The 13,969-nt window shown below is 41.7% G+C and overlaps 2 protein-coding genes across 3 annotated transcripts; both read right to left on the bottom strand.

The window, feature by feature from the left end:
- Positions 1 to 3,005: 3,005 nt before the first annotated feature.
- LOC126921056 (uncharacterized) lies at positions 3,006 to 4,732 on the bottom strand. The gene is made up of 3 exons (XM_050732234.1): positions 4,196 to 4,732; positions 3,853 to 4,065; positions 3,006 to 3,546 (listed from the first exon to the last, which is right to left on the bottom strand). Exons 1-3 carry the CDS (start codon positions 4,343 to 4,345, stop codon positions 3,085 to 3,087), a joined length of 825 nt encoding a protein of 274 aa, XP_050588191.1. The 5' UTR covers positions 4,346 to 4,732; the 3' UTR covers positions 3,006 to 3,084.
- Positions 4,733 to 6,385: 1,653 nt separating this feature from the next.
- Positions 6,386 to 13,678, bottom strand: LOC126921043 (venom carboxylesterase-6). Of its 2 annotated transcripts, none has more exons than XM_050732208.1 (9): positions 13,511 to 13,678; positions 12,833 to 13,112; positions 11,722 to 12,017; positions 11,444 to 11,643; positions 10,572 to 10,768; positions 8,364 to 8,529; positions 8,035 to 8,225; positions 6,973 to 7,259; positions 6,386 to 6,860 (listed from the first exon to the last, which is right to left on the bottom strand). In XM_050732208.1, the coding sequence occupies exons 2-9, from the start codon at positions 13,034 to 13,036 to the stop codon at positions 6,662 to 6,664; spliced, it is 1,740 nt and encodes a 579-aa protein (XP_050588165.1). In that variant the 5' UTR covers positions 13,037 to 13,112; positions 13,511 to 13,678; the 3' UTR covers positions 6,386 to 6,661. The 2 variants fall into 2 exon arrangements, with proteins under 2 accessions (XP_050588165.1, XP_050588166.1); XM_050732209.1 differs by having other exon boundaries at positions 13,443 to 13,632.
- Positions 13,679 to 13,969: the final 291 nt, after the last annotated feature.

Raw genomic sequence — 13,969 nt, 5'->3', positions numbered from 1 at the left:
GAAACTCGTGAAAAAGTGAAGCGCGTTTATAGAAAATCCTGTGTCGCTTCTCTCGTTACGAAGAAAACTCCATCTTTCGTTCGTTTAGACAGACCACGTGGATACAAGTCGAGAAATAATTAACTAACGTTTATTGGCACGTGTACTTTTTTTCTATAGAGGCGATGTTACCATTTTCTGGCATCGTTAATTTATAAAGGGAAGTGGCATTTTAATATTATTCCACAATATTATCATCGGTATGTACAATAGAATATTTACCAATAAAAAAATCGACGTTTTTCCATTTTCCCACTTACAGCGTATCCTACAAATACTCTTCGAACGTGTATAGCGACCTTATCGAAATAAAAATAAAAATTCGGGCACCGTACAGCAACGATAAAATTTTGTATTTTGGGCCATCCGTAACAGACTAATAAATAAACGGTATACATTTTTTCAAAGATTTTACTGCTTGGAATCTTTGCTTTTACGACGATCGCTCGACCGAAAGAATTTTCAGCGAACAGTCGTTAGAATGTTAGTCGAACGAGTCTTAATAACCAAACACCACGAGCCCTTGGTTAACCTTCGTTGTCGATCGGAATCGCGTTCTTTCCTCGAGCCTAAGTGTCGCATTCTCTTTGGAATGTTTTACTAAATCGAGTAGGACGTCCGATAATTACTCGTACGTCGTTCGTTTCATCGTTGTTCTCGCGTAATTCTTTTTCTAGGATTAAACGACATTAATTTTCTCACGATTAAGTTCGTGGGAAGAAAATAAATCGGATATCCGACAGGCGCGCCGTCTGGCGGAAAAAATATTCCCAGATATTTGTAGATAATTTAGTGGGAAAAATTCAAAAGAGATTAATCGCGTGGCAAAAGAAAATGGCGGTAAGGAAAGGCGATTCGCAAACTTCGCGAACTGCAGATGGCGCCACTGAATGGGACGAGGAAATACGAATAACGAAATTCTCAATTGCACGTTTCGCACGAATATTTGACAAATATACCGATATAAATTAGGTTTCACGGCGCGTATTTAATTTTACGTCGTATACGGACGAAAAAACAGATGCTATTCGATTAATGCAATTTCTCGTACGACGATATATAATTTTAATTATATGAAGTTTACTTCCAGCTGCTATCTGTCGATCTTATTTTTGTAAATTGTCCTTTAGGTTTCCAACGATATTATATTTACGTCGTTACGCGTTAAACTCGTTTATCGTATTATAAATTTTCCACGACTAGTCCGGAACGAAGAAAAGATTCATCGAAAATTTTGCTCGATAGATCCAGTTACAATTTCGTTCGAGATAAAGCAAGATTATAACGTTACCGATAAGAAAACACTGTAAAAGTGGGTGATAATAGTAAATCGAATCTTCGTATTACGTAAGCGACCTGCTACAAAATATTCGTATAATAGCGAAGAATAGTTAGATAAGCGTGTCTGAAAATAGGAAGATAAATATTTCGTCAGAAACCGGATAGTTTATTTCGTGATTTCGCTAAAAATCATATTCCTTCCATTTCTATTCGTAATTCCTTAAAAAAATCGCAATTCCTTCTTTAATACTAGAAACAGACTAAGACGACGATCTGTAAGAACCAACGCATATTTTTCAAAAACACCACAAATTTTGTATCCACTTTTGTATTTCGTTTCATAGAAGACCGGAAGACGTTGAATACGTCGATGGTCGAATCAAAATTCGAACAGATACGATTGTAAAGCTATGCGTGAAAAGTTAGAAAATAATATAAGCGTGGAGCGCGAAAAACGAGAGAGAGGACAACGATGAAACTTCGAATTTCTTCCTAACCGATCGAAATTTATCTACGAAAGTTTTGTCGTACGCTTCGGCCGAAGATCCTGCTAAACAAGATGGTGTATCGTCGAACGAAATATTACGATTCGTAATGACGATTCGCCAACGTAGAAAACGACTGGTAACACAGGCGCGACGATCGTAGCTTGGACTTCGAATCGGCGTTAAACGCAGTTTCGTTGTTCCCGCAAATTTTTATAACGAATAGAATTAATTGAACGTTAGGAAAGATATCGTGGAAAATATTCTGGAAAGCGGAGAATTTTCATCGTGTCCCTTTGGTCCTTTGATTTACAAAATGGCGCGGCTTTGCCTGGGCGGCATTATGGTTTCCCCATCCTATAGGGTGAAACTCCATTCTACAAAGCTACCCTTCACGTGGGGTGAACTCACGATCCCTCGCATACTGAATTCGAAAGTAACGTAAGGGAGGGGATAAAGGGAGAAAGGGTGTCCAAAAGGCACTCCCGGGAAATTCCCGGAAAATGGTTTCGGTGCAGCTGGCTTCGCTTATACCGCCATCTCGGAATCGTTGTTCATAGTCGTTTAATGAAAATGAACATTGATCGTTGGTAATGTAGGTTTCCTATTTCGAGAACGTAAATCTCGTATTTGGTCAATAACTGAACGTCTTAGTTCACGAGGTTACAGTCGTGATCGTCGAAATTTTTTCTTTTTTTTCATCTGGATGAATTTTACAATCGATTCTCATTGAGAATTATGAGTAAATTTTTCTGGCGTGGTACTATGTCGCGTTTGATGATTGTTTATCGCGTGTTTGATTCTAGTTGAATCTAGTGCTTAAATTTAAAGGGTAATGTCTTTTTAGCCTGCGGATCTGATCCGACGTGTCAAGAAATTGAGTAACTAGTGGGTTTTGGTGGTTGTTAACTCTTATGTTATATCTATTATTGAATTTGGATATTTCTTCTTTGATCGTGGGCATCTTGAGGTCGCGATGATCGTTTCGTTGGTAACATACCAAGGTGCATCTATTAAGAATTTTAGAATCGTTAAAGAATTTCTATGTTGAAATTACTTGCTGTTCCCCGTAGATGATCGTCGAAATAGAAACTAAATTTGACCAGAAAATTAGGAACAAAACATGGCTAAGAAATACAAACGAAATAATCTCCTTTACATTTTTCCATTGAAACAACGTTTTTTTTTTTTTGCAAATGATCGTTTATTCTTAATCGTTTATACGTACACGCGTCTACTTTTACGTTAGAATTTTATTTCTGCAAGTACGATAATAATTCTACTTGCAGCCAAGCGAGTTTCTTTGTTTCGACGTTGTATCGACGGACGATACTTTATCTTCCTTCGACTCCTCCGATTCTTCTTCCGGCGGTATCAACTTGCCCATCATAGCGGCCGAGTAATTTCCTCTTCCTGGATCGTCGAAGACGATTCGATCGTTGAGAATCCATAAACTGTAACGGATCTCGGAAAGAAGTTCGAAGCCCACGCTGCGCGCCCATGTTTGACTCGCGCCGCACGTGAAAAGGCCACCGATCGCTCGTATTCTCAAAGACACCGCAACTTGCACGCAAGCGTTCAGCAACGCGATCTCCACGCCTTTCTCTCGATAAGACGGATGTACACAGAGAACGTATACGCAGTAATACTCCTGCTGACCGAACGTTTTGTGCGCATTCGCTTGCTTGATCAACGTGTTCAGCAGATGCATGATCTTGCGCAGACTCTCTCCTTGCAGGATCTACGCGATGGAAACGCATCCCCGTTAGAATCCTTGGACTAACATTTCTTTTTCGAATATAACAAAATCACGTGGAATCTTTAACGCGAATTTCCGAATTTTGTAAAATTTCTTTCGCTCTTTCGACAATTTCCGCAGCTACGCGTTGCGTTTCATCGCGACGATCCGCTCGTTAATCGCGGCGTGGCACTCGTTAAAAACGCGTTAAGTAAGAGGATTCGTTCTCGAGGTTTTTGCCCCGTCGAAGCTTCGCTGGAAGGTTATCGCCAACGCGACCGCCTTTCGCGGCGCAAATCGCGATCGTACCTGCACACGATGGTAAGTGTCGGTTTTCTCAGGGTCGCTGTTAATTCGCGCGACAACCGCTCCAACCACACGACCAGATTTCATACTGGTAGCGATCAGGCTTGTCGTGTCCTTCATCCACGTTCTTACGAGCTCCAGGTAACCGTTCACCGACGTTTCGTCTTGGAGCAACGAGGACGCCTTGCACATGGGCTCGTCGCGAAAGAAATGGCGCTGTGGAAATCAGATGACGCTACAACCTCTCAGACCAGACACTTACAACCGGATACGAAGGTGGTGAAAAAGGTTGCGCGGCGAATCGACACGGCTTCGTACGCTGCGTGATTTCGTTTCGTAGCTAAACTTTGATCAGACGCAAAGCTTCGTCGTACTGCGACTCCCTCAAGTCCGATATTCTGCATTCGGCCGACGAGTGCCATTCGAGAGGAGCTTTCATCCGAGCCTCCACTCCCAACGCGAATTCGTCTTTTTCCTCGGTCACGTCCATTTCCATAGGTAACCGATATCCTGGAGATTCGGTATACGACAAGCGTTACGGTTAACTTAAACTCGCATTTTGTGGGAAAAAGAAAGAAAAATTGTATAACGCGTTAATACAGAAATTCCGAATGTGTCTGCGAACGAATACGTCGAGCCGAGGATTCGATAAGGGAACAACTTCAAAGTCGAGAATCGTCGGGAAGTTTGAAAGCAACGTTAGGTGAAATTTGTGCGCGTGAAACGATCGAAAATTTCCAATTGAAATTCCTCTATCAGAGATATCAGAGGAACCGAGAAATATACGAAATATCAAGCTCGTTAAGCTTCCTGCGGATAGTTTCTTTCAGTTTGTCGTAATATGTTTGCCAAAAGACAGAGTACGAGAGACAATTCGATCGAGGCTCGCAGACGGAGCTCGATCAAGGAAAGCGATTTCTTTTCGCTGAATCTTCGCGTCCTGGCGATCAGAAAGTTACAAGAGAAGGACGATCTGTACACGGCGGACGCGCCTATGGTGTGGCAGAGACTATCGGCGGGCTATCGGATCGTTGACCTTCGGTTAAACAGATTCATGCAAACGCTCCACTTTGTACTAGTACATCGCCGCCCGAAGTACAGTTTATTACGCTTAAAAGATATCCGTAAATTTCGAAGCAAATCTCTACTCGATCGCACCAATTACCCTATGCGTCATACGCTCGTTATTCTAAACGGAAATGATTTGCTTTTCCCTTGTGCACCTTGAAACACCGATATTTCAAAGAAATTGCACGAATGCTTCGGATTAGGCCGAATCAGATTAGAATTACGCGTGTTTCAGACCTATTTCTGTCGAACGGAACCGCTGTTTAAGGCCATCGGTCTGTCCGACGACGCCGTCTCCATGAAAATGTTCATGAACGGGGTGTTCAAGCATATGGAAAGCATGATTAGCTTCTGTGCAGTTAAAGAGGGAACCAACGATCTCGTAGGTGTACTCGTCGCCTCGATGTTCGAAAAATCGCAATGGTACATTAAGAAGGAACTATACAGCATCGTGAAACACGTCTTTGTAAGCATAGAAATCGTCGAACAACAATTAACCGTAATTAACATCGCGAATATCGTCGTTTAAGCTTGGAAAAGGACCGATTACCATTTACCAATTTATCGTTTAACCGTTAGAGTTACCATGTTCTTTTTTTCGTAGAAAACGTAGCGATAAATAGTTTTCCGTTTGTAGATAGGAGAAACGTTGCGCCAGGTAATGACGTTGAAAGGCTACGTCACTGCCAAGGCTCGGACGCACGAAATAATGAACGTGGGCGGACTCGTATGGATCGACATCCTCTGTGTAAAACCAGAGCATCGGAATAATGGCATCGGCACCGCGTTGGTACGTTCTTGCATGGCTCGAGCGAGTTACCTCGCGACAGCTTGCGCCGGACAATTCACTTCCGGAGCTGCCCAAACCATCGGTACGTTTCGTTTCGTTCGCTGTTTCGCGATCACGACCAAGCGGTTCGCGTCGTCATTCGGACAATGCGTGAACGCGATCCGATACTTTCAGCCAGGAGGTTAAATTTCCAAACGCTGTACGAAATACCGTACGAACATCTGCACAAGGAGAAGAGCAAATTCAAAGTTTTCGAACACTGTCATCCGGAAAATTATTCTATAGCTTGTATGGGTGTTCGAGTGTCACGACCAAAGTTGCAATTACCAATGGCGTCTAGTCCCACGTACGAGGAGAAACGAGCAAACGATCGAGCCAAGGCCAACAAGAAGCGAAAGAAAGCGAAAAAGAAAGAGTAAGACGCGTATACCGCTACACGAACCAGTGTGTTTTTCCTTCCAACGATCCACATTTCTAACGTTAACTCTCGCCGTTTACTTTTCTCGTCGTTTTACTCCGCTGAATATCTTCTTACTCGAACGCAATTATACTTATTTTCTGAAATGGAAAACGCTGGTCTGGAGATAGAACGTCGGCAGTCGAAACGTCGTAGCGGAGATGCAACGTACTCGCAGAGTTACCTATTAAAAAAGTGTATAACGATGGCAAACCGAAATCTTTCTACGACCATGTACGTATACTTTTTTGTTCAACCATGAATATTAAAAGCATATATTATACGTAAAATTGTTCGCTGTATACCGAAACAAGGTGGTTCCCGATGGTAGCGTATCAACCTTCGACGATTTTGCGTGACTCCGATGCAAATACGATCGTGCGATAGGATCGCGCCCGTGATTTTTAAAAGTAGCCGAGGACAGAGATACAATTTATATCGTACTGCATCCGGTGGGCGTTCAATTTTACGATTCTCCACAACGGGCACAAATTTTTTTACAATTCGTCTTTCCATTGACGTTGGGTTTCAAAATCCGGTCGTATAGGTAAGGTTTGCCAGAAGTCTATTCTCTCCCGCAGAAGATTCTCCGACATCCGAATGTCCTCTTGACCTATGTGAAGATACTCGAGATTCTGCGTTCTAACCGGTTTCCATTTGATTGGTATCTGCTTCGACACTTCCGGCGTAGGATTTCTACGATATTAATTAGTCTCTCAGCGCTCGATATCGTCGCATCTTCCAAACAACGATCCAACAGATAACCGACAAATTGTTTCTATCGTGCGATCGTATCGGAAATACTTACCCGGAGTTCGCGAAGTTGTACCAAAGGCTCGTGAGAACGTCCACCATCTCGAGGTCCTTCTCGCTCAGCGGTATATCCTTGAATAATTGTTCTCCGACAGGAAACAGGTACTGAAGTTCGTCGGCGTGCGATACTCCGTAATTATTGTTAATATCGCCAAATATCCTGCTGAACGACGCGCTTCCTCTGTACGACAGATAGTAATAATACACGGGAGAAGACTGCTTCTCCAGATAGTTGCGCACCGAAATGCGAGACGCGTGAGTGAACCAAGCGTCGCTGAACATCTGCAAAATATTCGAACGATTACGACGAGCAACAACAGCAACTTATCGCTTGGCCCGAAATTCATCGTAGGAAATTACAAACGTATCGGTCGAAGGATTCGCTAAATCTACTTCGACTCGAACAAAGATCGTAGCTGCTACGATATCCGCATCTTCGTACCGCGACGTATCCAGTGGCCTTCGTCGCGGCAATAAAAATTCACCGCAACGTAGCTGCATACGTCGATGATTGCGGAGCGGCAAATATATCAAGAGACGAGTTAATCGCCAATACCGATGGAAAAACAACAACTTGGACGGAGTTGGCGAATAACGTTAAATAACATCGGTCGCCGAATTCTGAACAACTTTTTGTACTTTATACAAAGTCGAAGATTAAATGTTGCATTTCGTCTGTGTGCGCGCGCGCCTGTGTCAAAATTGTAGGTGCGTCGATGTAGTCGTATCGTTATCGGCAAGTGTTTTAAGCGAGTCGCTACCTACTTCTTCGTATTTGAAATTCAACGACTGGAATTTTTATCGTCTTTTTTCATAATTTATACAGATGCAAATATAAAAAAAGAACGTTGTCAAAATTCACGAGTACACAACGTGTTGACAGCTTCGCACGGCCGTTATGATATCCAACATGTTTGTTTTCGTGTAACTTTGAAAGTAAAATCGACCACTCGTTATACGTCTAGGGGAAAATTGTTCAGAACGACAACGTATTTGTTCGACAACATCGTCGCAAATTCTACTTTATCCGAATGCGTAAGTTTCGCGGCGAACTCACGTTGATCAGCTGGAATCGCGTGGAATTGTCAATGGCAGCCTGGTCGAAATAAAACTTGCGGATTTCGGTGGCCACGCGTTTTTCTTCGCCTTTACGGCACGTTTCGTCGAACAGTAACGTCATCGGAGCGAGATCCAAGAAATTCTTGTTCAGCCTCTCGACCAATTCTCCGTTGTTTCGTCCGTACAATCCTAATGAAAAAGAAAAAAAAAAGAAAAGAAAAAGAAAACAAGCAATTATATCGGTCGTAAAGTTTCACGAAGGGAAATAACGTTAAAGACGTAACATGGAACGAGAGAAAACGAGTCGTGCGCTTAGTCCGAAAATACCTGGTACTAGGAGCGATCCCTCCTCGGACATAATTCCTGTCATCCACGGAATGTCTGACAAGCGGCCATTCCTCGACATAACTACGGGATCTTCCGTTATGAATGCACCAGGGTGAACGGGTTCGATCACAGGTTTGAAGGGTATCACCGGACAGTAAGAAAATTCCTAACGGAGAAATAGAAACAGTCGATTTTTACAATGTCCGTATATAGATTCTAAAAATTCGTTTCCTAAAATTTTCTTACAACGTTATTCTAGATTTTGTGACACGGATGCTATACATAGATTTTGTCAGATCCTCGCTTTCATATACACCACGATAACTCGAACGAAGCTGTAGAAACGCTGCTTACCCTTTGATTTCCATGATTTTCGGCTACGTCGTAGAACATTTCGAACTTTCTCTTCTACATTTTCTTATACGCAACTGGTGGATTGCGAGATACGCGCGAGAACCTTGCGACACTATGCATTGAATTCTACTTATACGGGGTTGGCGACTAAGCGATTGCGGATTTGCTCGTTAGATAGTATTGACAAAATCTGCGATCACTTAGTTGCCAACTCGATAGAAGCGAGCATGCGTCGATATTGGCTGCCGTTCGTTTATCTTCCGTTTACGAGCAACGTTTGCGCGAAATAATAACGAATTAATCAGAAATATAATAGAACGACCGATTGATACTATTTTACGAAATAGAGTGATCGAAAAATCGGAAAAATCGATGATATTCGCTTTCGCTCGTGTTACAAGTTACGACACATGTTTGCGGCAGTCTCGCGTGCACACGCTGAGCACAGGGTCTTTAAGCTCGCCCGCGGCTCTCGTGTATAAACGGAGAAGATAAGTGGCCAGCGGCCAATACTGATGCATCCGCTGTTGTAAAAATACGCTGTGTGATATTTTCAATTTTTTTATCAATATCTTAAAAATTAAACGAAATTTGCCGAAGGACAGACGCGAAGGACAGAGTAATTTAAAATGTTAATTTTCATAACGTGTGCAAAGGTCAGGTAGAATGGAATATTCGTACGTTCAAGATTTAAGCATAATTCGAATCTCCGAGAAACCCGTTTAGATATTTATTCTCCGATTTATATTTTATATTTTATATTTTATATTTATATTTTTCCGATCGGAGTTCTCTCGTTACCTTTCATATTTACTCAACGCCAATAAACATATCGACTAGGAATTTACATCGGACATTGATTTTCGTTGCTATCCTGACATGTAGACGCGAGTGGTTACCGGGCATGCATGATACGTTAGAAAACGCAGGAACTGGTTTTCCACAAGTTAGAACTGTCACGTTAAATATTTAATATGTACGGGCGACGTGCGTTTCTTTTCTATTTCGCACAACGTATTTCTCAATTTCCCGACGTAACCAGTTCTCGTCATGTTGCTTGATTTCATAACTGATTTACATTGATAACGACGAAAACAAATTTCAAATGGAAAAATTCTCTCGAGGTTTGCAAACACAAACGCAACTGTATCGAGAAGATTGATTTGCGGCGCATAAACATCCAGCTGGAAGTACAGTAGCTCGATGTATCGTATCACGAAGGTACCGGTATACGCTATGAAGTCACACGGTTGCCTTTTTACCTTGTTTCACTTAGCGAGCTGCAAATATTAATTGCGTAAACTTATATAATAGAATTCAATCTACGAACATGTTTCTCTTCGTATGGAATTTTAAACGCTCAGTGTTAAATTCTAGCGTTAAGACTTCGTTTCACGTGGGATAGTCTCGTTAATCGTAGAAAAAAAGTGATTGGTCACGAAACGTAATCTATAATTTACGAAATTATATATCAGACGTATTTCTCTTTGTTGCTTTCTTCGTCCCATGACTCGGCGTTCCTATCGAATCGTCCTACGTTGCTATTTCTTCGAAGACCTCAACACGAAACGATCGTCGAAACGATCTCCGCTATATCAAATGACTTCCACTTTTACTATTTTCTCGAAAGTCGATAGTAGACCGTAATCGTTTTCAATATTTCAGCTTCGCGTTATCTCGTTTTTATTATTTTACGATTCTACGCTATTATGGAACGATATCGTCAAGGATGTATCGTACTTTACCGGTTATGCGCGTCTGAAATTAACGAACATCGTCGTATAGCTTCCCTTTCTCTCCTCCTAGAAAGACGGAATCTCCCAAAGCAGCGGGGAACGAGATAATACTACTTACTTGAAAAGCTCGATCGGTTGCGATAAGTTCGATGGCATCTTTCGTACGCAGGCAATCGACGAGCTGCTTCGAGTCTTTCGAAGGGCAAGCCAGAAGTTCGGCCAACTTCGTGGCCCTCTTTCTCGCCGAACCGGGTTTTGCCACGGCCCAACGACAGTCGCCGGTACCGCTTTGCGAGATAGCACGATGGAAAAGTCCTGTTTCGTACAAATGTTATATATATGTTTTGCGTAAGTGGCGACAATGCCTTTTACAAACAAATGTAATTACATAATTTTCATTGTTAACCGTGAACGTGACGTTGAATGAATAATAGGATTACTTTACAGCGTGTAAATAATCTGGCATCTTTTCCTATCGATTCTCTGCGCTCGAACGTTGCAATTTGATATTCAAGATGAGTGCTTGGCATGGGAATCTGGACTTTTAATTATGCACGATCGCCGCTATTTTTCTTATGAAACTTCGTATTCGATGCTTGTTCGAACAAGAGAATTATGTGCGACGAACAACGCACCAGAGATTACGAAGCATGAAAACATTCAGAACTAGGAACGCTTTGCACGCGTTACTTCTTTTCAGCTTGTCGTGCATCGTTCGTTACGCAATTTCGGAACTTACCGTGAATTTTATTACTGTCGCGTTGCAACTCTACGTTTCGTTACCGTTACGTAGCCTAGCTCGAAACTTGCAATAGGATACGCTAGTACCCCATACTTGCAGTTCTTCTTTTCTTACCAGTTTCATCCGTATGTGATATGATCTTTCCGAGGATTAAAATGCGCGTAACCGCTAAATTCGTGAAAGGGCGAATGTATCGAATTCGAAATGTACCTATACTCGGCAAGGCAGAACGAAGAATACGGGCTCACCTTTCGACAAATCGCTCATCATGTGATAATGGGCACTTGCACCACCAGCGCTTTCCCCGAAAATGGTCACACGATTCGGATCACCACCAAAGGCGGCTATATTCTCGTGTACCCAACGAATGGACATTGCCTGATCCTTTAATCCATTATTTCCAGGACATACCAGATCCTCCGTGCTCAAGAATCCTATTGGTCCGAGCCTATCGTAGATTTTTAGAAATATTTCACGAACGTTAGTAAACACGTTGGCATCGTTCGACATCGATAAATCGTTTCACCTGTAGTTTACGGCCACGAGAATCACATCGTGATCCAATAAGAATTTAGGATGATAATAGTCGGAATGACCAGCGCCACAGACCCATCCGCCACCATGCAGCCAAATCATAACCGGATATCCTCCCTTTAATTTGTCTTCCACGGTGGGCAGCTTCGGCGTGTAGACGTTCAGATAAAGACAATCCTCGTCACCGACGATCTCATCGTCGTAGGTGAAGATATTTCTTTGAATACATATGTTGGCGTCGTCTTTAGCCGATCGTATTCCATCCCAGGCAGCTGCCGGTTTTGGAGCCTACAAACCAAACGAACAGACGCACGTTGTTGTTAAACTACGCCACCCCTAGCTATTATAATTATCCTTCTTTACTACGAGAGATGAACAAATTCTCAACTTATCCAGCTTTATTGTCGTTGGTAACGAGGATTGATAGTTTAACAGTATATAAAAATAGAAGTTCTTTTTTAAATAAATTACGATATAAACCTTAACCGTTTAAGGCGTGACATAAATGAATTCGATCTGCATAAATAAATACTGAACTAAGGCGCCGAGAGTTCGTAAAAACTAGCGGAAATTGTTTATTTAAATTAAATTGCCTATCTAATCGTACAATTACAAGCTTAGATATATAAATGAAAATAGGTTTGTAGTTTATTGATGATAAAAAAAAAAAAAAGAAACTACTCGTTCGATATCTTTGCTCGACACGTTACAGTCGAATGTCGAGAATTCTTTGATTTTCCGCTGCAACACTTGGCTCTGACGAGCAGAATTCTCGTATTATTATTTATTCCAAACACATTTCATCGAATTATGCTATCAAGGAAAATATCGCGGTATTAGGAAATCCTTTATATAATTCGATGGTACGTGCGGCTACATGTACCGGGAAAATCTTTTCAAGTTTATGATTAATTTATGGATTCACGTTAAGTGGTAAAGCACAAGGTACTAAAACGTATAGCAGGATTTTCTACAACGTGTGGTTCTTCTAATTGAAAAACCATAATAATCGCCCGACTAAATTCGCAAGACTCTTAAATAAGATCCAAAATCATCGTAAAAAAACGCCTTTAGAGTTTCGCCTTTAGAGATATGCGACTTACCTGAAATCTGAGTTCTTGAACAGGTGGAAGCGCATACGGTATGCCCCGAAATCCGGCGAATTCCCTGCCCTTCCTTGTTCTCATAAACAGACCCGACAACGTGCCATTCTTTACTTTTACCAGCGGTGCGTTCGCTGCGATAAACTCGAACAAGCAAACGCACACCAAACAGAATATCAACGGGCCTCTCAGATATCTCGTCATCTCAAAATTGACCGAAAGAATCGGGCGAACACCGTGTGTGCTGCTGCTTTTGTATCAAACTCTCCCTATCGATGTGCTACAAAAAAAGAGAAAAAAAAAAAAAAAGAGGGGGGAAAGTAGAAGCGATTACGAATCAGCGATTATACGTATAGATGATAATAACCGTGATGAATATAATGACTTCTGTAATAGTCGGCAATTTTTACTTCTAATTATACCCTGGAAAATACTGGATCAAACGTCCCATGGGTATAGTCGCTACGAGAAGGCTACTCGATTAATCTAATTAATAATTAACGATACGACGGACGGCTAATGACTCGAGCGAATCAATGACACGCGATAATTGACGCGAAGCAAATATCCCGAACGAATCGCTCTATTATTAGTCGAACAGATTTCTTACTAATGAGTGGCGCTGTCCTTTTATTTTGAAAATGCTTCTAATTACTGGACAAAAAATTGTATACGTACGATCGTAAATAGGTGATTTTTCGTTCGTTGTGCAAGCAACTGAGTTTGTTTTGACGTTAAATACGATCGGAGTGAAACGCGTGTACGATTCGCGAAGGCAAAATTACGACTGTTTCAGGTGAGAGTCGTTCCTCTGCTCGTTAGTTCGATCATGTTGGGACGCATTCTTCGACACTCACACGATCGTACGTATCTTAGTCATTAGTGATATTTCCTGTTGTTTCACTGGAATTGGTAATATATGTTTCTTGAACATTTAAAGTTACTCCGCGGCCTTTTTGTTAACATCGGAGATAATATATACGGACTATCTACAAAACCATAACTTGAAAATGATAAACGGGATAGCACAAAGGCAAAAGGAGGCCTCCCCTCCTTTATGCGTTGCATAACACTTTCAGACAATATCTGCGTTTATTTGCAAGATTGCATTGGATCTATCGAAAGTAACAATAAATG

The sequence above is a fragment of the Bombus affinis genome, chromosome 10 (assembly GCF_024516045.1).
Source record: "Bombus affinis isolate iyBomAffi1 chromosome 10, iyBomAffi1.2, whole genome shotgun sequence".
Lineage (NCBI taxonomy): Eukaryota > Metazoa > Arthropoda > Insecta > Hymenoptera > Apidae > Bombus > Bombus affinis.
The sequence above is the reverse complement of the archived record's forward strand: the minus strand, read 5'-3'. Positions and strand labels throughout refer to the sequence as shown.